The sequence below is a fragment of the Oncorhynchus kisutch genome, linkage group LG5 (assembly GCF_002021735.2).
Source record: "Oncorhynchus kisutch isolate 150728-3 linkage group LG5, Okis_V2, whole genome shotgun sequence".
Classification (NCBI taxonomy): domain Eukaryota; kingdom Metazoa; phylum Chordata; class Actinopteri; order Salmoniformes; family Salmonidae; genus Oncorhynchus; species Oncorhynchus kisutch.
Window position 1 is genome coordinate 3,438,417 of NC_034178.2, and position 26,775 is coordinate 3,465,191.

General features: G+C 42.7%; 2 protein-coding genes across 9 annotated transcripts; one reads left to right on the forward strand and one right to left on the reverse strand.

Annotated features, from left to right (window-relative positions):
- Positions 1-569: 569 nt before the first annotated feature.
- LOC109880654 (sodium/potassium-transporting ATPase subunit alpha-1) lies at positions 570-23,862 on the forward strand. 8 transcript variants are annotated; one of them, XM_031824102.1, is made up of 23 exons: positions 588-757; positions 7,378-7,425; positions 7,832-8,764; positions 9,016-9,141; positions 9,853-9,912; positions 10,859-11,062; positions 11,201-11,314; positions 11,404-11,538; positions 17,071-17,188; positions 17,296-17,564; positions 17,661-18,104; positions 18,372-18,564; positions 19,299-19,474; positions 19,557-19,693; positions 19,849-19,999; positions 20,105-20,273; positions 20,374-20,528; positions 20,693-20,816; positions 20,969-21,114; positions 21,702-21,832; positions 22,965-23,066; positions 23,347-23,438; positions 23,644-23,862. In XM_031824102.1, exons 3-23 carry the CDS (start codon positions 8,753-8,755, stop codon positions 23,670-23,672), a joined length of 3,087 nt encoding a protein of 1,028 aa, XP_031679962.1. In that variant the 5' UTR covers positions 588-757; positions 7,378-7,425; positions 7,832-8,752; the 3' UTR covers positions 23,673-23,862. The 8 variants fall into 8 exon arrangements, 7 of the variants coding, with proteins under 7 accessions (XP_031679960.1, XP_031679963.1, XP_031679962.1 ...); XM_031824100.1 differs by having other exon boundaries at positions 570-757; positions 7,832-9,141; XM_031824103.1 differs by lacking the exons at positions 7,378-7,425; positions 7,832-8,764 and having other exon boundaries at positions 570-757.
- Positions 11,769-15,752, reverse strand: LOC116374147 (piggyBac transposable element-derived protein 4-like). Its single transcript, XM_031824105.1, has 2 exons — positions 15,330-15,752; positions 11,769-14,332 (listed from the first exon to the last, which is right to left on the reverse strand). The coding sequence occupies exon 2, from the start codon at positions 13,932-13,934 to the stop codon at positions 12,657-12,659; it is 1,278 nt and encodes a 425-aa protein (XP_031679965.1). The 5' UTR covers positions 13,935-14,332; positions 15,330-15,752; the 3' UTR covers positions 11,769-12,656.
- Positions 23,863-26,775: the final 2,913 nt, after the last annotated feature.

Here is a 26,775-nt window from a genome sequence, read left to right on the forward strand (position 1 = left end):
TATGAATGACCCTGGTTTAGGTCTTTGACACTGGTACGAATGCATGGTGGTTAAACCTTGTGTAATCCACAATAATTCCACATAATCAAAGAGGCTGTTTATGTGCAGTTGTGTGTGTTTCCTTTCTCTCCCCCTCTCTCTCTCTAGTCAGTGAGTCCTGGAATTCCACAGGTGTTGAGGGATTATTACAGTTTCCTTGTTGAGATTCAATTGGCACAGTGGCCAATATAGGGCAACAGCAATGAGTTCCCTCTCAAAACAAAACCTATTCACCATTGGGATATTAAACATATGAAAACAGGCCCCTGTGCTAATGCCCCAGAATCATACACTTCCGCTTTGATTGTCAGTTTTCCAAGAACTTACCTCTTTTGCAGTTATCTGGGTAGCAACAACTGAAACGGTGAGAACGGATGGGGCTCATGCATTTCAAATACAGGTGCCAGTTCCATTTTGTGTTTGTTTGTCCACAATCGTTTTTTTTTATACAGGGAGTGGTCACCTCTAAAAAGTGTAAACACTGGTCATGTTTTCTCTAAATAAGGACCACACACATAGACACACACAGTTTATCTCCATATTTATCTCCTCCCTTGTCTCTGTAGCCAGTTGCACCTATGGGCTGGTATGAGATGAGGTGAGCGATGCCATAAATACCTTTGTTTGGGATCTTCGTTTCCACCCCGGAGGACAAGAGACTGTGCACTTCACTGTTCATCCATGCTGGCTGTGTTTGTCCAAGTTAGTCGAACTTTGGGTAAGCTAACTTTTGTTTGTTGGTCTGTGAATGTTTTACCGCGTGTTAAAGTATACGACAGCCATGTAAAACAATGATTTGTGTTTCAGTGACGTGTTCGGCGCAGGTTTGAAACGGGATCAACGCTGTCTGCGAGACGCAGCATTGACACCGTTTTGTTGGCTGTGTAGGCCTGGACAGAGTTAGCGATATGTGAATTCGTCCATAGTTGCCAATATATCTTGGCTAGTAGAAAGGGTTGGAAGCAATTTTTCAACTAACCAGGGCCTCGTTTTCCAGAGCCTTTGTAGCGTTAATATCATCGTTAGAACCTTCTTACGATGTAGCTTTAGTAGCCCAGGTGTTTCCCAGAGCCTTTGTAGTGTTAATATCACCGTTAGAACCTTCTTACGATGTAGCTTTAGTAGCCCAGGTGTTTCCCAGAGCCTTTGTAGCGTTAATATCACCGTTAGAACCTTCTTACGATGTAGCTTTAGTAGCCCAGGTGTTTCCCAGAGCCTTTGTAGCGTTAATATCACCGTTAGACCCTTCTTACGATGTAGCTTTAGTAGCCCAGGTGTTTCCCAGAGCCTTTGTAGCGTTAATATCATCATTAGAACCTTCTTACGATGTAGCTTTAGTAGCCCAGGTGTTTCCCAGAGCCTTTGTAGCGTTAATATCACCGTTAGAACCTTCTTACGATGTAGCTTTAGTAGCCCAGGTGTTTCCCAGAGCCTTTGTAGTGTTAATATCATCATTAGAACCTTCTTACGATGTAGCTCTAGTAGCCCAGGTGTTTCCCAGAGCCTTTGTAGCGTTAATATCATCATTAGAACCTTCTTACGATGTAGCTTTAGTAGCCCAGGTGTTTCCCATAGCCTTTGTAGCGTTAATATCATCATTAGAACCTTCTTACGATGTAGGTTTAGTAGCCCAGGTGCTTCCCAGAGCCTTCGTTAGTAAAGCAGCTCTGAAAAACCTTTGCACATCTCTGAGTGATCCAGACCACTCGTAGAGCAGCCAAGGTGCACCGTTAGATGCTTTTTTTGCCATTCCGCATCACTGTATTCATAGAGGATCTCCGATCTCCATGTTGATTCTATCTGTCTGACTGCCACTGTTGATAACTATAGAACGAAGTTGACTACAAATACAAAGTATCCAAAGTATTTGCAATTGTTACAAACAAGTGAAGGATAAATGAATGCTTCAAATGAAAACCGAGATGACTGCATTAAAATATATATAGGCTGCACGGGCCTCTATAGGCTAGTTCAGTTATACTGAAATCTATTTCTTGTTCAGTCAATGGAGTTCTATTTTGCGACTAGGCTACTGTCTGTAAAAAAAAATGTTTTGCCTCAATGTGTTTCATGATGTGTGACAACATGTGCCCAATCTGTGATTTTGTGCATTATTATTAGGGAAGCATAATAAACCACCTCAATAACCTTTTTGCAGCCATAGGTGGTAATTTCTCTCTAGGAGCTTATCTGTCATCACTATTGTGAAATAGTTCTAATGTTAAGGTAAGATTTGAATGGACAAAGCTGACCCGAGAGCAGCGCTGCCTTTCTTTTGATCCTATCAGTATCGACACATGGTCTAACGACGCACTTAGTGAACGTTCGCTATGTGCTTGTTTGGGGAAACACTTCAAATGTTGGCTCATAAATAACGTAAATAAAGATGCATCTGGTTACATCGCAACTGGGAAACGAGGACCTGTTCTTGCACCATACATTCTTTGTTCGGAAGAAAGGTGTATCTTATCAATGTCCATGTTCAGTTGCAGGTGGTTCTCCAAAAACCAGAGAAGATTCAGAAAGATAGTAAAAATCGAAGTTTTGTATCGAGAGAGAAATGCCTCATGCATGTGTTTGGATCTTTGTTTTGGTCGCACTGTGTGATGCGCTGTCATCTATTTTTACACGTGGCCATGGACGCGTCGCATAGAAATGACTAGTTCCTGTAAAGATGTTGGGAAATGCTAGATGTCTGGCAGCAAATATGGCGAGGGAACTCCTCACTTGGTGCAAAACATGGATTTTACAAACCTTTTCAAATATTCTCTGGTTTTGGCAGAACCACGTGCAACTGAACACAGACATTTATAAGATAAACTTTACTTCCGAATCAAGAATGAAGAAAGTATTAGCAAAACATTACTTATTGTTAGTTTGTGTCCCTTATATTAGGTAGGTAGGATTAAAAGAAATAGTTGAGTCTGCCCGAAGTGAATGAGCTGGTATTCAGGCAAAAGATTTGGTGTTGCTTTGGCAGTCCAACTAGTTGAATCTTCTTTGTTATATGTTTTGTTTGTACATTTGTCTTATTTTGTTACCACTTCCCCAGAGCCTTCCAGGGCTTGTTGTCTTTTGGGGGGTTATTTTGTTACCACTTCCCCAGAGCCTTCCAGGGCTTGTTGTCTTTTGGGGGGTTATTTTGTTACCACTTCCCCAGAGCCTTCCAGGGCTTGTTGTCTTTTGGGGGGTTATTTTGTTACCACTTCCCCAGAGCCTTCCAGGGCTTGTTGTCTTTTGGGGGGTTATTTTGTTACCACTTCCCCAGAGGCTTCCAGGGCTTGTTGTCTTTTGGGGGGTTATTTTGTTACCACTTCCCCAGAGCCTTCCAGGGCTTGTTGTCTTTTGGGGGGTTATTTTGTTACCACTTCCCCAGAGCCTTCCAGGGCTTGTTGTCTTTTGGGGGGTTATTTTGTTACCACTTCCCCAGAGCCTTCCAGGGCTTGTTGTCTTTTGGGGGGTTATTTTGTTACCACTTCCCCAGAGCCTTCCAGGGCTTGTTGTCTTTTGGGGGGTTATTTTGTTACCACTTCCCCAGAGTCTTCCAGGGCTTGTTGTCTTTTGGGGGGTTATTTTGTTACCACTTCCCCAGAGCCTTCCAGGGCTTGTTGTCTTTTGGGGGGTTATTTTGTTACCACTTCCCCAGAGCCTTCCAGGGCTTGTTGTCTTTTGGGGGGTTATTTTGTTACCACTTCCCCAGAGGCTTCCAGGGCTTGTTGTCTTTTGGGGGGTTATTTTGTTACCACTTCCCCAGAGCCTTCCAGGGCTTGTTGTCTTTTGGGGGGTTATTTTGTTACCACTTCCCCAGAGCCTTCCAGGGCTTGTTGTCTTTTGGGGGGTTATTTTGTTACCACTTCCCCAGAGCCTTCCAGGGCTTGTTGTCTTTTGGGGGGTTATTTTGTTACCACTTCCCCAGAGCCTTCCAGGGCTTGTTGTCTTTTGGGGGGTTATTTTGTTACCACTTCCCCAGAGTCTTCCAGGGCTTGTTGTCTTTTGGGGGGTTATTTTGTTACCACTTCCCCAGAGGCTTCCAGGGCTTGTTGTCTTTTGGGGGGTTATTTTGTTACCACTTCCCCAGAGTCTTCCAGGGCTTGTTGTCTTTTGGGGGGTTATTTTGTTACCACTTCCCCAGAGCCTTCCAGGGCTTGTTGTCTTTTGGGGGGTTATTTTGTTACCACTTCCCCAGAGCCTTCCAGGGCTTGTTGTCTTTTGGGGGGTTATTTTGTTACCACTTCCCCAGAGCCTTCCAGGGCTTGTTGTCTTTTGGGGGGTTATTTTGTTACCACTTCCCCAGAGCCTTCCAGGGCTTGTTGTCTTTTGGGGGGTTATTTTGTTACCACTTCCCCAGAGCCTTCCAGGGCTTGTTGTCTTTTGGGGGGTTATTTTGTTACCACTTCCCCAGAGCCTTCCAGGGCTTGTTGTCTTTTGGGGGGTTATTTTGTTACCACTTCCCCAGAGCCTTCCAGGGCTTGTTGTCTTTTGGGGGGTTATTTTGTTACCACTTCCCCAGAGTCTTCCAGGGCTTGTTGTCTTTTGGGGGGTTATTTTGTTACCACTTCCCCAGAGCCTTCCAGGGCTTGTTGTCTTTTGGGGGGTTATTTTGTTACCACTTCCCCAGAGTCTTCCAGGGCTTGTTGTCTTTTGGGGGGTTATTTTGTTACCACTTCCCCAGAGCCTTCCAGGGCTTGTTGTCTTTTGGGGGGTTATTTTGTTACCACTTCCCCAGAGCCTTCTAGGGCTTGTTGTCTTTTGGGGGGTTATTTTGTTACCACTTCCCCAGAGCCTTCCAGGGCTTGTTGTCTTTTGGGGGGTTATTTTGTTACCACTTCCCCAGAGGCTTCCAGGGCTTGTTGTCTTTTGGGGGGTTATTTTGTTACCACTTCCCCAGAGCCTTCTAGGGCTTGTTGTCTTTTGGGGGGTTATTTTGTTACCACTTCCCCAGAGTCTTCCAGGGCTTGTTGTCTTTTGGGGGGTTATTTTGTTACCACTTCCCCAGAGCCTTCCAGGGCTTGTTGTCTTTTGGGGGGTTATTTTGTTACCACTTCCCCAGAGTCTTCCAGGGCTTGTTGTCTTTTGGGGGGTTATTTTGTTACCACTTCCCCAGAGCCTTCCAGGGCTTGTTGTCTTTTTGGGGGGTTATTTTGTTACCACTTCCCCAGAGCCTTCCAGGGCTTGTTGTCTTTTGGGGGGTTATTTTGTTACCACTTCCCCAGAGCCTTCCAGGGCTTGTTGTCTTTTGGGGCTTGTTGTCTTTTTGGGGGGTTATTTTGTTACCACTTCCCCAGAGCCTTCCAGGGCTTGTTGTCTTTTGGGGGGTTATTTTGTTACCACTTCCCCAGAGCCTTCCAGGGCTTGTTGTCTTTTGGGGGGTTATTTTGTTACCACTTCCCCAGAGCCTTCCAGGGCTTGTCTTTTTGGGGGGTTATTTTGTTACCACTTCCCCAGAGCCTTCCAGGGCTTGTTGTCTTTTGGGGGGTTATTTTGTTACCACTTCCCCAGAGCCTTCCAGGGCTTGTTGTCTTTTGGGGCTTGTTGTCTTTTTGGGGGGTTATTTTGTTACCACTTCCCCAGAGCCTTCCAGGGCTTGTTGTCTTTTGGGGGGTTATTTTGTTACCACTTCCCCAGAGCCTTCCAGGGCTTGTTGTCTTTTGGGGCTTGTTGTCTTTTTGGGGGGTTATTTTGTTACCACTTCCCCAGAGCCTTCCAGGGCTTGTTGTCTTTTGGGGGGTTATTTTGTTACCACTTCCCCAGAGCCTTCCAGGGCTTGTTGTCTTTCGGGGGGTTATTTTGTTACCACTTCCCCAGAGCCTTCCAGGGCTTGTTGTCTTTTGGGGGGTTATTTTGTTACCACTTCCCCAGAGCCTTCCAGGGCTTGTTGTCTTTTGGGGGGTTATTTTGTTACCACTTCCCCAGAGCCTTCCAGGGCTTGTTGTCTTTTGGGGGGTTATTTTGTTACCACTTCCCCAGAGCCTTCCAGGGCTTGTTGTCTTTTGGGGGGTTATTTTGTTACCACTTCCCCAGAGCCTTCCAGGGCTTGTTGTCTTTTGGGGGGTTATTTTGTTACCACTTCCCCAGAGCCTTCCAGGGCTTGTTGTCTTTTGGGGGGTTATTTTGTTACCACTTCCCCAGAGCCTTCCATGGCTTGTTGTCTTTTTGGGGGTTATTTTGGTTAGAGAGCAGTGGCAAGTCTTAAGAATTAATGTGTGTGCTTTAGCATGCTAATTATCACAAGTGTGTTATCTTTCAAATAATGTTTCATATTGAGTATGCTATCTAACAGAGAATGTTTCATATTGAGTATGCTATCTAACAGAGAATGTTTCATATTGAGTATGCTATCTAACAGAGAATGTTTCATATTGAGTATGATATCTAACAGAGAATGTTTCATATTGAGTATGCTATCTAACAGAGAATGTTTCATATTGAGTATGATATCTAACAGAGAATGTTTCATATTGAGTATGATATCTAACAGAGAATGTTTCATATTGAGTATGCTATCTAACAGAGAATGTTTCATATTGAGTATGCTATCTGACAGAGAATGTTTCATGTTGAGTATGCTATCTAACAGAGAATGTTTCATATTGAGTATGCTATCTAACAGAGAATGTTTCATATTGAGTATGCTATCTAACAGAGAATGTTTCATATTGAGTATGATATCTAACAGAGAATGTTTCATATTGAGTATGCTATCTAACAGAGAATGTTTCATATTGAGTATGATATCTAACAGAGAATGTTTCATATTGAGTATGCTATCTAACAGAGAATGTTTCATATTGAGTATGCTATCTAACAGAGAATGTTTCATATTGAGTATGATATCTAACAGAGAATGTTTCATATTGAGTATGCTATCTAACAGAGAATGTTTCATATTGAGTATGCTATCTAACAGAGAATGTTTCATATTGAGTATGATATCTAACAAAGAATGTTTCATATTGAGTATGCTATCTAACAGAGAATGTTTCATATTGAGTATGATATCTAACAAAGAATGTTTCATCGGGTATGATATCTAACAAAGAATGTTTCATCGGGTATGATATCTAACAGAGAATGTTTCATCGGGTATGATATCTAACAGAGAATGTTTCATCGGGTATGCCGTCTTACAAATATTTAATCTTAATATTATCTTACAATGATTGTGAATATACTCTCTAAGTTTGCATGATATTCTCCTTGAAGTGTTTTACATGCAAGGTTTGAGTCTTGGAGATGTGGTAGTATTTCTTGCCCTGCTGCTAATCCATTGTTTGTGCCCTCTATGTTAATAAACCTTGGCACTTTGGTTAACTATTGTTCATCTCAATCATTTGACAGACCTGTGCTTAACTTGTCCCGGGGACCTCCCATCGTGTATACATAAAGGTGGCGCAGTACAGTTTACATATCTCTAAAAACACACTATCTTTCAGAAACTCTCTCACCTTTTCTGTCTACTCATCTCTCTTTTCTGTCTACCCATCTCTCTTTTCTGTCTACCCATCTCTATTTTCTATCTACCCATCTATCATGTCATTATTTCCCTCTCTAAATCTCCATCTACACTCCACAAGGTATAACAGCTACTATGGAAGAATTCCCATATTGGCGATTTAAGAGAGTATGGCTTACCAACTTTAAAGATTTGCACTTTTTTGTAAAATGAATAAAGTCTATTTGATTATGTTGGGTTCTTAATAAAGTATAAAAGTTTTGATGTTGCTATTATTTAAATAAACTGGTGTTACACCCCCCCCCCCCTATCTCTCTTACCTCCCGCCTCTCCCCACAGACTGACAACCACAAACAGCCAGACATTTACTAAACAGACACCCACGGCACTCCACCCTACCTCCTGAAGTACAACCTCTCCCTGAGTGTGTCAAGGTTACGCACTCTTCCCCACGGCCTCCATCTTAACCTGTGGATTTACATGTGACAGCAAAGGTCAAGGAATGAATGCGCTGTGACGTTGTCCAGTTGGAAGGCAGATAAGATGGCCTCTGGGTCAAAGTCAGCATTGTTTGTTATAATTGCAACAACCAACACGCCACCGAACAAAGGCTCATGGCCTTGGTTTCTATACTGGCAACTTATGTTTCAAATGTGAGAATAAATGTACAAACACAGTTGTTTATGCTCGCTTCAACAGCTTTTCGTGATATTATTTAGCTTTAGGATTTCCTTCAAATCAACCAACAAGTGAGAAAGTAAGTGCAGCAGAGAGAAAGAAAATGATCTTTATTCATTCATTGTCCTCGTTCTTTTCCATTCCACTCCACACTGTTATTACTGTCAACTTCTTTTCCATTCCACTACACACTGTTATTACCGTCAACGTCAGACAGATTCTTTCTTTCAGGGGCCTTGTCGTCAAAATGACCAAGCTGTATAGGTGAAGGTTGAATAAATAAATAAATGACATTTCACAGATCCCCCTCCTCCTCCCCAACCCCTCCCATCCTCAGCCCCCTCTCCACTCACCTGCCTCATTCCTCCTGTGTACCTCCCCTTGGGCAGGTAAACCAGTCGAGTATATAAATATATTCAAACCTCAGTTAGCTATCCAGGGAGCTCTGGGGTGACTCGAGACATCGAGAAAGTGAGAGACAGAAGTGTAAACGTGTAACAGGTGGAGTTTCTCAGGATAAGGAGCAAGTATATTCTCTTTACAAACCACTGGGATTGAGAGTCCTAGAACAGCAGTGCAAGGATGGGGCTTGGAGTAAGTCTGGATTTCACTTTTAAGTATCAGGATTGACTTATATTGTGTTCTTTCAATTAAAAAAAACATGTCATTTTTTTGCAGTTCATATTAAAAGTTTAGCCTTCGGTTCATGGCTGCTTCTTAGTTTTTAAAATAAAGTTCTATATTTGATAAAGTTCTGAATGCACTGCTTATCTAAGCCCTCATTAGGAAAGAGGCACATCGATAGTTCACACTTTCTCATCATTAACGTACCTTCTGATATACAGAAGGGGAAAGATGATTATAAGCTGGCGGCAACCTCCGAGGACAATGGAAATAAAAAGAGCAAAAAGGAGGTGAAGAAAGCAAAGGAGAAGAAGGACATGGACGATCTGAAAAAGGAAGTTGACCTGGTGAGGAAAACTGATTATTCATTCATTTACTAATTATATTCATCTAATGTCGTTGACATGAACAATGCACATTTATCAATATGCAATTTACACATCAAAGCACTGGAATTGGCTGCAAAAATGTTATTCCGTAGCCCCAGAGATGATTTAAATAGTGTGATATAGCATCAAAACTATTTTCAGCAAGAAAAGACTAAGGTAAACAGTAAAGCCTATTAATCTCTGTGGATCAGAAAAGGTACAACACACAACGTTTCAAATGTGCATCAAGCTCATTAGCATTTTAATTGACTTACTATTACTCTGCAGTGAGCCTTGGGAGCAGTTTCAAAACCCCAATATCCTGTGTTTAAACTTCAGAGGAACAGTAGCATATCTTTGGAAACAGCTTTTTTAAATACATGGAGCAGAATAAAAACGTGTGCGCCCTGTGCAGAACTTTTTCAGGGCAGAAATGTGAACCAGACAATTCCATCCATCATAAAGAAACACATGACTTATCTTTGGTTTATATTGAAATCGATGCAGCATAACCTCATCATACCTAAGATCATTTCAAATTGTTTGAGGAATGTGTTTCATAACTATGCATGTGCTGCATATACTTTCACCATGGGGAAAAGTTGAGAGAACTCCCTAGTTCAACAAGCAACTGTTTCTTTCTTTCTCAATCTCTCTACCCCCCCCCCCCCCCCCCCCTCTCTTATTTAGGATGACCACAAGTTGACCTTGGATGAACTTCATAGGAAATACGGCACAGACTTAGCCAGGGTGAGTGAGTGAATATGTGTGTGCCTCTGTTTTTTAAAACTGACTGTCAGTTGTATCAGCTGCTCCTACGGATGATTTCTGACTGTAATTTGAAGCGCATTGAGGTCGTGGAGGTTACGGCACCAGGTCATATCGTAGGTAGAACTTCATCTGCCTTCTAAGTCATGATCACATCACTATCTACCACTGAATCTTTGAACATGAAACACATCTATATCTTCCTAAAGTTTACACAGAGTTTGGAGTCAAATATATATTTTCTGATTGTGTGACTCCCATTACATTCTTTTCATTTTATTTTTTGAATCCTTTATTTAACCAGAGTGGTCACATTGAGATGTACATCTCTTTTACAAGTGAGCCCTGGCCGTAAAAGCGGCATACATAGTTAACACAGCATAAAAACACAACATTAGACATGACAGTGAGTGGAAGTTAAAACGCTGCATAGATGAGACTTTTTCCATTTGTGTGACAGCAAGTCAGATACACATGAACCATTTTTAACAAGCCATAGGGTAGGTCTAATGCAGGGGACACAATATCAGCTTTGTGTGGAGTACAATTAGGACAGGCCTAAACATTGTCTTGTGTGGAAAGGATAACAGTTAAACACTATTTTGGTGAATGCGCACAGATAATGATCTGTTGATATTTGATCCAGGGATTAAGCAGAATTTCCACAACAAGGGCCACATTCACACGGGAACATTGAAAGCACTATGTAGTGATGAGGGGCGGGGCGGGGCGAGGTATGGTGGGGGGGGCTCGTTTGACAGATTTTCTTGCTGACAAAAGGGGAGGGGAAGGTTTTGAGTTCCATAGGTAATCACTCTACTGCCTTTTACTCTGCCTCTTGCTCTTCCCTCTTCCTGCTTTCCTCCCTCCTCCTTTCTCTTCTCTACCTTTTCCCTCTCTCCTTCTCTCTCATCCCTCCCCCATCCAGGGTCTAACCTCAGCTCGGGCTAAGGAGATCCTTCTTCGTGATGGCCCCAACACCCTGACCCCTCCTCCCACTACCCCTGAGTGGGTGAAGTTCTGCAGGCAGCTCTTTGGTGGGTTCTCTATGCTCCTATGGATTGGTGCAATGCTCTGCTTCCTGGCCTACGGAATCCAGGCCGCCTCCGAGGATGAGCCAGCTAATGATAATGTGAGAATGATAAAATTCTGAGATATTTTGAGACTTAACAAAAACTACAATGCCTCTAGTACATGAAAAGGTTTTCTAACTTACCTGTAACGTAATAGTCTCATAGTCTTTCTCCCTCTTCGTTTCTGTCCCTCACAGTTGTACCTGGGTGTTGTGCTCTCTGTTGTCGTCATTGTCACTGGCTGTTTCTCCTATTACCAAGAGGCCAAGAGCTCAAAGATCATGGACTCCTTCAAGAACCTGGTCCCACAGGTTAGACTTCTGCCTGTTCAAACACCTCTGAGAAGAACTTGATTCTATTGTCATGTCTACGGATTGTAATCCTGTCACCTGCCTTGTAGCAAGCCCTGGTTGTCCGTGACGGTGAGAAGAAGAACATCAACGCTGAAGAAGTGGTGGTTGGAGATCTGGTGGAGGTGAAAGGAGGAGATAGGATCCCAGCTGATTTGCGTATCGTCTCTGCCAGTGGCTGCAAGGTGAGTACTTTACAATCCAAGATCTCTTAAGCCCCCCCCCCTACTTTGTGCAATTTCCACCTGAAGACATACCCAAATCTAACAGCCTGTAGCTCAGGCACAGAACCAAGGATATGCATATTCTTGGTACCATTTGAAAGAAAATACCCTGAAGTTTGTGTAAATGTGAATTGAATGTAGGAGAATAACACACAATAGATCTGGTTTAGATTAAACTATGGAAAAAAACATTCGTTTTTTCTATTTATTTTTTAAATCATCTTTCAAATGAACAAGAAAAAACAAAAATTCAGATAAGACGATGGGGACAATTTTAGTGCAAAAATTAAGAGGGCAACAGTACCCGTGCAAAATTTCAAAATGATAACTTCAAAAATGAGTGTGCTACATAACATTTATTATGAAGTCACCCAGGTGTCCCACACAAGTAGCCCAAATGTACCAAAGTGGCCAAATTGGTGAAGTACACATTTTGAAACCAATAACTATATACAAAATACCAAAATGGTATTCTAACACACCCCCCACCAAAAATCAACAAATTTTGGGGGGGGAAAAGTTGGGCGACATTTTTTTGGGGAAAAAACCGTTATGAAAAACAAAATGTATACATACATTTACAAATAAACATGGGTAACTATTTACAGACTCTCAGTCCTCTATCAAATCTATTTACATAGCCCCAGCCTAAAACCCCAAACAGCAAGCAATGCAGGTGTAGAAGCACGGTGGCTAAGAAAAACAACCTAGAAAGGCAAAAACCTAGGAAGAAACAAGGCAACGAGGGGTGGCCAGTCCTCTTCTGGCTGTGCCGGGTGGAGATCAGTGTTTTTGTAGAGTGTGCAACAGGACAGCACCTCAGGAAGGAGAAAAAGAGAGCAGACTTAAATTCACACAAGACACCAGGTAAGACAGGAAAAATACTCCAGATATAACATACTGACCCTAGCTCAGCTAGACTGCAGACTGGTGTTCTCAGCTAGACTGCAGACTGGTGTTCTCAGCTAGACTGCAGACTGGTGTTCTCAGCTAGACTGCAGACTGGTGTTCTCAGCTAGACCGCAGACCCACTTTGCCATATGACCCCACCAACATTGCCAAAACTCTAGACAAGTTTTCTAGTCTCTCTCTGATGTAAAGCAGAGGGTCACTGAGCATGTGCTGCATGTGATGGGAGACTTCATCTTGCAAACAACACAGCAACACCTCCATGCTGTGCCCTTTTGGCCCTTAGGCACATCCATGCCTGCACAAATATATTTGGGCAGATGAACACTTGTGGCAGGAGCAGAAGGGATAGGGCTTGGTGCAGTGGTGCTGTAGCCAGCAAGCTCCCTGATGAGCTGCTCTCTGAAGGCTTTCTGTGAGAGGAAGGGCTTTCCACAGCTCGTTGCCATTTCCTTGTGTAGGATGAATGCATTCACTACGGCGATGTCGATGAAATGATAGAAGAAGGTCTTGTACCATTTCATCGTCTTGTGGAGAACATTGTAGTAGCCGATTAGCGCGTCCGAAAGGTCGACTCCGCCCATGCTCTTGTTGTAGTCCTTCACTGCAGCTGGAGTGGGGACATTTTTGGTGGTCCATGCCCCGGCACCGTCCTTCACACGCCTGACAACACGATCCCCACTGAAGGACTTGTGGATAGTGGAGCACATCACCACCTCTCTGGTATCCATCCACTTTACAAAAAGCAGGCCATCTTCACGGATCCATCGCATGCTCCCCCGCTCAGGCATGTCGTTCACCTTCGTCTTCGGAAAGCCCACCATGTTGGTACGAATGGTGCCACAAGCCCATACATCCAGCTTTCTTAGGTCTGCAAACAGGGTAGGGCTTGTGTAGAAGTTATCCACAAACAGTTTGTAGCCCTTCCCTAGCAGTTGAAAATCCAATAACGCCATTACAGAGTCATAGCTGAGTCCCTTGCCGGTAGCACAACTGTTCTTCCCCTCGTAGACAAAGAAATTGCATGTGTAGGCACATACAGAATCAGCCAAAACAAACAGCTTGTAACCCCACTTGGTTGGTTTGTTTTTCATGTATTGTTTGAGGCCAATTTTTGCCTTTGAGGATACCATCCTCTCATCGATTGACACATTCTGGGCTGGCTGAAAATACGTCTTACAGGCCTCAACAATGCTGTGGTAGAGCGGCTTGATCTTGCACAGTCTATCAAACGCTGCTGTGCCCCTCTTCTTCTCATTCTCTTCATCAACCTTTGGGTCACTGATGTGAAGCGCCTGTGAAATAATCATAAACCTCTTGCAGGACATAACAGTCATGGGGAAAGGCAGTTGGTACAGAGATGACGTTTTCCAGTAGTCCTTCAGGTTCTTCAGCTTCACCAGCCCCATGTAGATAACAAGTGAAAGGTAGCAAAAAAGATCTGACATGGATATGGGCTTCCATGCTACCTTTTTGCCTGCTTGTTTCTTCTTCCCGTTCTTATTTGTGTTGGACACGAGCGAACCTACAACAGATGGTGTAAAAAACAGTTGGAAAAGCTGCAAGGGGGTGTAAGTGGAGGTCGGGTTCACCTGAGGTCCTGGCTTCCTTTTCGGCCTAAAAGTTGGTTGTGGTGGCTCCACATCATCTTCTAGGACGGTGTGCCAAAGCCCTTCTGTCCCTCTCGTTAGTGGGTGGCACACTTCCCCTCTTCCTCTTCCTCTTCACACCTCTAGATGGCCCGGGAGGTGTGGAGCCAGAGACGGCAGGGGTACAGCTGGACGAACCAGCTTCAGAGGGGGATGGACACCTTGGCACTGGGGGCTCCCAGTCGGAGTCAGTGCCACTGTGAAAGAAAATGTTCAGTTAGAATAGTTTCACATATGAGCCCTGTATCAACAGCTATAATAAACATGCATATAGAGTACAGGGAGTAGCCCTGTATCAACAGCTATAATAAACATGCATATAGAGTACAGGGAGTAGCCCTGTATCAACAGCTATAATAAACATGCATATAGAGTACAGGGAGTAGCCCTGTATCAACAGCTATAATAAACATGCATATAGAGTACAGGGAGTAGCCCTGTATCAACAGCTATAATAAACATGCATATAGAGTACAGGGAGTAGCCCTGTATCAACAGCTATAATAAACATGCATATAGAGTACAGGGAGTAGCCCTATATCAACAGCTATAATAAACATGCATATAGAGTACAGGGAGTAGCCCTATATCAACAGCTATAATAAACATGCATATAGAGTACAGGGAGTAGCCCTGTATCAACAGCTATAATAAACATGCATATAGAGTACAGGGAGTAGCCCTGTATCAACAGCTATAATAAACATGCATGTAGAGTACAGGGAGTAGCCCTGTATCAACAGCTATAATAAACATGCATATAGAGTACAGGGAGTAGCCCTGTATCAACAGCTATAATAAACATGCATATAGAGTACAGGGAGTAGCCCTGTATCAACAGCTATAATAAACATGCATATAGAGTACAGGGAGTAGCCCTGTATCAACAGCTATAATAAACATGCATATAGAGTACAGGGAGTAGCCCTGTATCAACAGCTATAATAAACATGCATATAGAGTACAGGGAACATAAAGTGCTGTTCCATATCACTTTGGCAATTGATGTGTAGGCTATTTGGGTAGACCATGCGTTCTCCAAAAAACATTCCCTCACTTACAATGGCAAGCTAACGTGCACTTCAGCCATTTCATTACATCGCTATATATTGCTAATAAAATGTAAAAACAGCTATAATATACATGTATATAAAGTGCTGTTCCACATCTATTGCCAAAGTGAAATGGGTTTACCTCAGAATAGGCTATTTGGGTAGACCCTGCGTTCTCCAAAAAACATGCCCTCACTCACAATGGCAAGCTAACGTGTACTTTAGCCATTTTTGCAAATAAAATGTAAAAACAATCACTAATAATATTTTATATTAAACCTCTCCGTTCAAAAAATATTCCTCAGCTTCAGAATCGAAACTATGGGAGCTAATGGAGTCCTCTTCCATCTCAGCCAAATCTGTCTCACTATCCCGGGCAATCTCTTCCAAAATCATTTCTACATTCGTGTATCTACTCTTAGAGGTAGCTTTCTTTGACTTATTTGCCATTTTAGTCGCGAAATAAACAGTTGAAGTAGCAAATGACTGAAAAACGACTGTGCGTAATTAGAATCACTCCTTCACGGTTCAATAGGCAATGGCGAAAGAACGATCTTTACGCCTGCCTCCAGTGTATAGGTTTGTCTTACAACAATGAATCATGGGATATTTCCAGTTACATCTGCTCATTGGCTATCTACCCAGCTAGATTTCAAGAAGATCAGTGGTCATTGGGTTAAAATAGAGTCAATCAAAGAGACAGTGGTCATATACTTGGTGCGCAATGGGCTCCTCACGTGTTGTCTTCCAATCGGTAATTACCCTATCAATAGGTCCCGCAAAATGGCCCATCAGGGTTCATTGTGTTCCAAACAAAGAGTTGATTGCAAGTAAACCAAACATGACTGGAAAGAGAGGGAAAAAAACAAGGAAAAGAGAGTCTCTTTGCGTTGGACGTTACTTTGAAAATTGTATGACAGGAAATTCAACGAGATATGCGTTCACAAAATGTTTCGTGTTAGGCTATAAAAAATGGATTTAACCGAACAAACGACCATTCATTGTGTAACAATGAGCCTTGGGATTGCAACCAGAGCAAGATCTTCAAAGGTAAACGATTTATTTCAATGCAATCTGTGACTTTGTTACGCAAGTGCTGGTTGAATAAGTAGTTTGATATGGGGGTCTATGCTCAGATAATCGCAGCTATTTCTTTCGCAATAAATTCTTTTTTAAAGATGACAAAGCAGTTGGATTAGCAAGATTCTAGGCTTTTGAAGCATGTGAGACACTTGTATTTTCACGAATGTTTAATATGACTATTTGTGACGAACACCGTATGTTGTTGAATTCAAACCCGTATCCGGTATCGGTAGTTCAGAGAGGATATGTAGCCTAAGGGTTCCGCATACTTCGGTTTGGCTGGCCTACTCCCTTAAAAGACCTTTGCTTGAAAAAGTGACAATAGTACTGTTTGTCAATTTTGAGATGCCACAGCCAGTATACACTTTCTCAAAATAGTCAGAATGAATCTAAGATAATTCAAGAAATATGTCATAAATGTTGATGTTTTTGCTAAGGAGATCTTAGTTGCGCAATCTAAATAAGATGTTTGGTGCAGTATTTCTTGAGTGAAAAATGTGAATGAAAACAAATCGTCTATCATTGAATGACAACAAACACTTAATTGATCACTACTGTTGACCAATGATAGACGAAGGGGCAAAGACTTCGGCTCCTGAACGTCGGCTGGCCTCGAGAAGTTTTTTGTGTGTGCGCCAACAGCCCCCCAGAAACTTGCCGGAGACCAAAACGAATAAAAACGGCTCAAAATGTTGTCATATTATATGACAAACTGTTCTGAACTGTTTCGGATGGGATGCATGCGGACGCCTTCAGTGTCATTCAATGTTGTATTAATGCAATTCTCTTTTCCCACTCAGGTGGACAACTCCTCCCTCACTGGTGAATCTGAGCCCCAGACACGTACCCCGGATTTCTCCAATGACAACCCCCTGGAGACAAGGAACATTGCCTTCTTCTCTACCAACTGTGTTGAAGGTAAATAACTTCTGTAACTATCCGTAGTGATTGAATAGTTCAAATAACTTGAAATGTATCACTTAGCCATTTTGTGATTCTAAACCATATTCTCCATGTTTTGTCAGGAACTGCCAGAGGTATCGTCATCAACACTGGTGACCACACTGTCATGGGTCGTATCGCCACCTTGGCCACAAGTCTGGAGGGTGGGAAGACGCCTATAGCCAAAGAGATTGAGCACTTTATCCACATCATCACCGGTGTGGCCGTCTTCCTGGGCGTGTCTTTCTTCGTCCTCTCCCTCATTCTGGGATATGGTTGGCTGGAAGCTGTCATCTTCCTCATTGGAATCATCGTTGCTAATGTGCCAGAGGGTCTCTTGGCTACTGTAACTGTGAGTACTGATGAAAAGTCATGTTTAACAAAAACTTTAGTCCTAACAACAAAACTAGTTGATTATGTAACTGTATAATATGTATTTCTATCATAGGTGTGTTTAACTCTGACTGCCAAACGTATGGCCAAGAAGAACTGCCTGGTGAAGAATCTTGAAGCTGTTGAGACCCTTGGCTCCACCTCCACCATTTGCTCTGACAAGACCGGAACCCTGACTCAGAACAGAATGACCGTGGCTCACATGTGGTTCGACAACCAGATCCATGAGGCTGACACCACAGAGAATCAGAGTGGTACCTGCTTTGACAAAAGCTCTGCCACCTGGGCTTCCCTGGCTAGAGTCGCTGGCCTGTGCAACCGCGCCGTCTTCCTGGCAGAACAGAACAACGTACCTATCCTCAAGAGAGATGTGGCTGGTGATGCTTCAGAGTCTGCCCTGCTGAAGTGTATTGAGTTGTGCTGCGGGTCTGTCAAAGACATGAGAGAAAAGTACAGCAAGATCGCTGAGATTCCCTTCAACTCCACCAACAAATATCAGGTAACCACATGCACTCTCTGTGGTATCTGTGGGTTAACATGGGTTAAACTGAGTTGTAGAAGGTGGTGTGATAGACTCAACATCAGGATGGATGGATGGCTTTTCTCAATCAGCTTGGAAATGCCACTTTGTATCGACATCCAATAAGTTGCCAGAACTTTCGTTTTCCAGGCACTGTAGACTACTTACTGGTCATTGCCTGCTAATTTAAATTTAAACTCTCTTCATGGTGTCATCTGATCAAAAACCAATTCATTTCGCCCCTAGCTCTCCATTCATAAGAACATTGTGGCCGGAGAGTCCAATCACCTACTGGTGATGAAGGGAGCCCCTGAGAGGATTCTGGATCGCTGCTCCACCATTTTGATCCAGGGCAAAGAACAGACTCTCAATGACGAGTTGAAGGAAGCCTTCCAGAACGCTTATGAAGAGCTGGGAGGGCTGGGAGAGAGAGTGCTGGGTAAGAGGGCACCAATATTGGACTGAATGAAAAGTCTAGAACAGTACCACTGAATGAAAAGTCTAGAACAGTGGTATTCAGAATTTCTCAGTGGGGACCCCATTTCTTTCACCCAGAATTTCTTGCGACCCCACCCCAAATCTAATGACATAACCTTAATGAGGCAATCTGGATTTTCTAAATCTTTTATCCTCAATTTTTGGACTTATTGATAAGTACCTATATTCTTCAAGGATCAATAACTGAATAAATGCCTAATTAGTTAAATTGTCGTAAACCATCATAACCCAAAATACAAGCTTTTTTTTACTCCAATGTTTGTTTATAAATGTAAAACAACACTGAATAGCCTCAAAACGTGGTTAAACTATTATTTTGATATCATGGATGGTCAATCCTTGCATCCATAGCTCTGTCTATGAGGGGTATCATTTCTCCAGCCCCATCCCTCAGCTTTTTACCGAACCAGCTGTGGGGAGTCCGCTTTCTTATTGTTTCAACTGATGATTGCCGCCTTCAATTTTAACATCAACAAATAACCTTCAATTCATTACATTTTCAAAATGAAAAGAAACCAATAACAAAATTATCTTTCTTAAAACCTTTTGTATATTGTCCCATCATAATCTGTACTCTTAATTTATTTATTTGTGACCACAATCCAGTTCGACCCTGACTGGTCTAGAACATGAAGAATTTGTTGTGGCGTGTCTCTCACTCTGTGTCTTTTTCAGGTTTCTGTCATTTCCAGCTCCCTGATGACCAGTTCGCTGAGGGCTTCCAGTTTGATTGTGAAGAGGTGAACTTCCCAACTGAGAATCTGTGCTTCGTTGGACTAATGTCCATGATTGACCCTCCCCGTGCTGCTGTGCCTGATGCTGTGGGAAAGTGCAGGAGTGCTGGTATCAAGGTATGGCAATGTAATACTTGACACTACTCTTCAGTCAATCCACATAGCAGCCACTGTGATCAGACCACTCCTCTTCCCTTAGGTTATCATGGTCACTGGTGATCATCCCATCACTGCTAAGGCCATTGCCAAGGGTGTGGGCATCATATCTGAAGGAAACGAGACTGTTGAGGACATTGCTGCTCGTCTGAAAATCCCCGTTTCTGAGGTCAATCCAAGGTATGTTGCAATTTGTTTGGGATCATTTCAGTGTACGTCATCACACCGTCTACACTTAAAGTGGAGTGACAGCAACATTTATTTAGGCTTTTTGGGGCATCATCAGAACAGACCAATACAAGCCCCTATATTTAGCTTATATTTGTACCCTCCAGAGATGCCAAGGCCTGTGTTGTCCACGGTGGAGAGCTGAAGGACCTGTCAGCCGAACAGTTGGATGACATTTTGGCCCATCACACTGAGATTGTGTTTGCCAGAACATCTCCTCAGCAGAAGCTGATCATTGTGGAGGGCTGCCAGCGTCAGGTACTATTTTATTGAATTAATTCATGCTCATGAGTCAGTCAGGATGATTGCATCTCACTTTTGGAGTTTCTAACATCTGTTAACACCTCTATTACTTATCCACAGGGTGCTATTGTGGCTGTGACAGGTGATGGTGTGAACGATTCTCCTGCTCTGAAGAAGGCTGACATAGGTGTTGCAATGGGTATCTCTGGATCTGACGTCTCCAAGCAGGCTGCAGACATGATCCTCCTGGATGACAACTTTGCCTCCATCGTGACTGGTGTTGAAGAGGGTAAGAGAAGCTCTGGCAACGACCATCAATCAATCTGGGTTTTTCCAGCCTTCTCTCATCACCCTGACTATTCCTTCCCCCATCCTCTATTCCCCCTCAGGCCGTCTGATCTTTGACAACTTGAAGAAGTCCATCGCCTACACCCTGACCAGTAATATTCCAGAAATCTCACCCTTCCTCCTCTTCATCATCGCCAACATTCCACTGCCCCTAGGAACCGTCACCATCCTCTGTATCGACTTGGGAACTGATATGGTGGGTCTTTCAGATGTGGATACTCCTCCATTGTGAACAATCTGATCATGTGTTCTGCTGCGTTATGAAGAACAATATACATGATCATTTTAGAGTTTGTTTGGAAGGTCTTTGAACTAAATTCAAAGTTACCAACGATGATCTTTCCCATCATTACCTTCAAGGTCCCAGCTATCTCCCTGGCCTATGAAGAAGCTGAGAATGACATCATGAAGCGACAGCCCAGAAACCCCAAAACTGACAAACTGGTGAACGAGAGGCTCATTAGCATAGCCTACGGTCAAATTGGTAAGGAGTAAATTTGGCCCTTCTTCTGTTTTGCCTGCCTTTACCGGGTCTTGTTGCGTTGTATGTTGGCCATTCAGTTTCATAGCAAATTAACAATCTGATCAATGTCTCTTCACTGACAAAAATACTCTCCTCATTTTTACTCTTCACAGGTATGATGCAGGCCACAGCCGGATTCTTCACATACTTTGTTATCCTGGCTGAGAACGGGTTCTTGCCCATGGATTTGCTGGGTATGCGTGTGGACTGGGACAACAAGATAATGAACGACATGGAGGACAGCTACGGCCAGCAGTGGGTAAGTACACAAACACCGCCCTGCTTTTTGTTGTACTAACGGATTTGCATTGGCCTTGTTCTCGATAAGAGCTTTTTCAATCTCTCTCCCGATTTTTTTGTTTAGTTTATTCCAGCATACATGGCAGCTGAAAGCTGAATTGCGTATATATCTGGAAATTCAAGATAACAAAATAAATTAATAAATCTGATACAGTATCAAGAAAGTTGAAAAGTCATGGATGGGATCACGGTTGTGGCACAGCTTGCATTTCGGGTAGTCAGCAGAGGAAATATTGATGGTCTTGAGAAAGAAGGAGCATCTCTGTCATAGCCAGGGATTCAGACATACGGGTCCGTAGCCTCAACAGTCCTCTCCGTTATTTTGGGCTTCGTCAATAGCTTGCTTCTATTCCTCCAGAACTACCATTTGTGAATGCCACTGCTGCCGCCGGCACACAGGTTCACCACACATTTGGTAACAGAGTAGTCAGTAATCTTCACTACTGTAATGTACCAATGTAATAAACATATGTCCTCTCGCTCTTCTTTTTTCCATATGTCTCTCTACACACTCTCTCTTTCTATGGTCTATGATGCATCCTTCAGACATATGAGCGCAGAAAGATTGTGGAGTTCACCTGCCACACAGCATTCTTCGCCAGTATTGTAGTTGTACAGTGGGCTGATTTGATCATCTGTAAGACCAGGAGGAACTCCATCCTTCAGCAGGGAATGAAGTGAGTACACACATTGATCTGTGTGGTCTTGGTCTAGGTCTGGGTCCTAAGAGTTTTTTTCTGAAACTTGATCTTCACTGCTCTGGTCTTGACTTACACATCACCAGAATCAGAATCACCTTTATTCACCAAGTACATTTACACATACTCACAATTGTACTTAGTCATATGGTGCTGCTAGCAATAGACAACATTAAAGGCCAGAATACAGACAGAGCAATTTACACAAAGTTTAAATACATTATATACAAAATTGATCAAATGTGCATAGAACTGAAGAGTAAGAGGGAAGAGAGGATATACACATTTACAGTATAAATATATTGTAGAGAATTCAGGGGTAGCCACGACCGGGACTTGAACCCAGGTCCAGCAACTGTCAAGCCAACACCTTAATAATTACACCAAACCTCTCAATGAGGTTGCTAGGTGCTGGGTTAAGGTCGCTACATTACTCCCTTCCTTTGGGAGAGTGTGTCCCCACGTTTCTCTTTTTAATTTTTAATTTATTTTACCTTTATTTAACCAGGCAAGTCAGTTAAGAACACATTCTTATTTTCAATGACGGCCTGGGAACAGTGGGTTAACTGCCTGTTCAGGGGCAGAACGACAGATTTGTACCTTGTCAGCTCGGGGGTTTGAACTCACAACCTTCCGGTTACTAGTCCAACGCTCTAACCACTAGGTTGCCCTGCCGCCCCTCTATGTCCCTGACATGTACACACCTCTCCGGTGACCTCATGGCCACCATCCCATTTCTGACACCAGTGTAGCAAATTCAGGGGGTAGCCCAAACTGGGACTCGAAACCAGGTCCAGTGACTGTCAAGCCAACACCTATACCATTACACCAAGAGGCCAGAACCTCTAGACAAGGTCACTAAGTGTTGGATACTTGATGCAGTGTGCATCACAGATTGCATAGTGCCTTGGTCACTACTGGCCAGTTGGTGAGGGCCACAGCACGGGGAAAGAAACTGTTCAGGTGGGGGGTGGTTTTGGTCATGATGAAGCTGAACTGTTTGCCAGAGAACAGTTAATGTGCATACAGCCCTGCAACTGACTTCTAAATCAATATCCACCCTGTTGGTATCAAATCCATGATTTCCCCCCCTTTTTTTCTCCCATCTCAGGAACCGTATTCTCATCTTCGGACTGTTTGAGGAAACTGCCCTGGCTGTCTTCCTGTCCTACTGTCCTGGAATGGATGTCGCCCTCAGAATGTACCCCCTCAAGTGAGTAGACCCTTCTGATTCTCTTCTGTATATGAGCTTGGAACAAAGCTCACCCGTTTTAAAAGATGAGTGGTAAAATGGATGGATATTACAATGGGTGGAGGAGACTACTGTAGCCTCAGGAACAGTTGGGGTTGACTAGTTAGCTGAAGTGTAATGGGGTTTACTGCCCAACCAAGAGAGAAAATGACATTTGACATTTAGGGGCCCTGTAAGCACATTACCTCGCTGTTTTACGCTCAACTTAATCTCTTTATTATTTTCTTCTCTCTTTCCTCAGGCCTTGCTGGTGGTTCTGTGCCTTACCCTACTCTCTGCTCATCTTCCTCTATGATGAGGGTAGGAGATACATCCTGCGACGAAACCCAGGAGGTAAGTTCTCAGGGACTATGGACGAAAACAAGCTGTTAAGATAGCGTCAATATATTTACATCAAAGTTAATTATTGTGTTATAACATATCAATGGCATGCAGTATTGGGAAGGACAAATTATTGAATTTGTCTCATGGAGATTTTCAGTGACGAGATGAAATCTAACTAATTGTGTTCTTCTCTCTGAATTTTCTCTTCTTTAAGGTTGGGTGGAACAGGAGACCTACTACTGACAAAAAGAGGCTATCCCCAGGATCACTCAACATCACTCTGCTGCTACATCTCAACCAACAACATTACACTACATTTCAATCTGCTACATTACCATTACATCCAATGAACACTGTGATGGTGCACTCAGCTGCATTGAGGAGTTCTTGATTGTGATAATGCAAATTGAAATAAACATCACTTCAACACTAATGCTAAGACTGTATTCATTGTTTGTTGTCTGAATTATTTTTGATTTATTGGTTTGGATTTAATGTAAGACATGTAGGCTTAAATTGTGTTGCATCTATGGGAGAAATAACCTAGTACTCCAGCAGGTATATTTCACTGGTCATCCCCAAAGCCAATTCCTCCTTTGGTTGTCTTTCCTTCCAGTTCTCTGCTGCCAATGACTGGAACGAACTGCATAAATCTCTGAAGCTGGAGACTCATATCTCCCTAACTAGCTTTAAGCACCAGCTGTCAGAGCAGCTCACAGATCACTGCACCTGTACATAGCCCATCTGTAAACAGCCCATCTATCTACCTACCTCATCCCCATACAGTATTTATTTATTTATATTGCTCCTTTGCACCCCAGTATCTCTACTTGCACATTCATCTTCTGCACATCTACCATTCCAGTGTTTAATTGCTATATTGTAATTACTTTGCCACCATGGCCTATTTATTGCCTTAACTCCCTTATCTTACCTCATTTGCACTCACTGTATATAGACTTTTTCTTTTCTTTTGTTCTACTGTATTATTGACTATGTTTTGTTTATTCCATGTGTAACTCTGTGTTGTCGAATTGCTATGCTTTATCTTGGCCAGGTCGCAGTTGCAAATGAGAACTCAACTTGCCTACCTGGTTAATGGTGTCACCAAGCAAAACTCCATACCACCAAAACAGGCTGACATTTCAGGCAGTCTTTTCAAACAGCTCTTAAACTTAAATGGCATTATCATAATTTTCATAAATTCACAGTATTATTCCAACCTAAAACAAAGGAATAAAACTAAGGAATATCTCGTTTTTGACTGCACTGGACCTTTAAGCACTTGATCATTTAGGATTGCACATTTTATACTCTGTTGAAATTCTGAACACTGTTATCCTTATTGAACTGTAGGATTCCAAAATAGAACACCTAAAATAACATTCTGAAACTCCCTATGGTTATAGATAAAACACTAGGCTTGTGACACAGATGGATCAGTTTTGTTTTGATGCTGACAACAGCAAGGTTGAGGGAGGGTATGTGAGGTAGGTTTATGATTATATATGATTACTAGGCCAGACAAACAATGAGAGAATGGAAATATGAAAACACTTGCAAACAAACATGTGAAATCCATTGAAGTCAAGCCAAATATGGCATCAAAACAATGAGTCATACGGAACACATGCACACAATGGTGAAAAGGTATTGGTATGCCAAAGCTATTTGTCAAGGATTCCATCTGGCCGTATTTGATTACCCTCTCTCCTCTGTTTGAGCCCCTATCCTCAATTATCTTAAGGGCCTGTCTGACTGAATGGTATTCACTAAAAACTCCAAACTGGATACAGGCTTTATTATCCAGTTATGAATGAGACATGGGTTCATGGAACGTTTAGTGCTTTCTTAAAGGGCAATTCCGCCCCTTTTCAACTTCATATTCATTATCTCCAGCACCATACCAGAGTCTACATACTGTATGTGAAAACGGTACATTTATATGATCTGCGGATAAAAAGATAAGAAGAAAGGTCCTGGAAAATGCTCTGTGACATCACAGTGTAGGATTAAAAGTAGTGGTTGGAACCCGAAATTATTTTCCAATCGTTTGGTTCTGAAAAAAAAACAAGAATCCGTTCCGTTCCACTGTTCCGACCAGCAAAATAAAGTTCTGAACCGGTTCAAACCACAAAAAAGTAACGGTTTACAATTGATTTAAAAAACAAAACAATTTAGCTCAACATTAAATTACTTCACCAATCAGTGCGGATAGAGGAGCTTGCTATGGAGGGGGCAAGCTATAGTTATTTACATGCATTGGACAGACAAGTGTAGGGTGCGAGATGTGACTGAAATTTTGCGGTTTGGGAGAGAGCGAGAGAGGGTGGAGGAGGAAGCTTAGCTTGAATCGTTTATACCTACGGAGGAGCAGCTTCTATGAAGGAACGTTGAATGTCTTTGAACTCCCGAGAGTTAGCTTAACGTTGGACCAGAGCTAGCTAGCTAGCCAACAAGCTTGTGTGTGCAGAGTGGAACCAGAATTGAAATAAAAACACGTGAAAGCTGATAACTATAGTATCCTTAACTAGCATTGAAAAAGTGAATCCATTCTTCTCTAATTATTTAATGTCAGTAGGCTACGATTGCCTATGCTTCGGAGGGGGAGGGGAAGGTATCCTACACACACACACACAGACACTGGAATAAGTTTGAGTGACAAGAGTGAGGGCTTTGCAGAGGCGCTTTGTTACATTTTTTGTAGGACTCAAAATATACAGTACAGTACAGCATTGTACTCCGATTTATACCTCAACATAGTGTGAAATAAAAATATAAACAATAGCCCAAATGTAGGCCAAATTTTCAAGGGGGCAATGAGGAGATTCAGGATCTTTTCCTTATGGCATCTTTCCCACATGCGTTTCCATGACTTTCCATTGTTTTGGTCGAGTTCCATTGACCTCTCTACCACATCTATTGCGCACACAGTGAGCTGCCAGTTTAGTTGGCGCAAAGTCAGATAGTCTTGTGTTCCAAAACATTTTGTTTTTAGTAGCTTGAATCGTTCCTGCTCACATTGAGGTAAAGTGCGGAAGAATTGAAGGAATGAATCCGAGCCTCGGGCTTATCATCTGTGGAAGCCGAGGCTTCCAGCGAGGCGCGGATTTCATTGGCCTTGTTAGCCGTGATTTTAATTCTTCAATCGAAGTCGCGAAAGTGCTACTCCCCATAGTTGTTTCACCGAAGGTACCGACTGAAAAGGAACCTATTATCACCTGCTGTTTGATGTATACAGTGAAAAGTGAGCAACTTCAACCAAAACAATGGTGCTGTTATATGAAAGAGAGCCTGTATTTTTTAGCCTGTGTTTCCGTATGGGTCAAATGCAAAGCTGACCTTA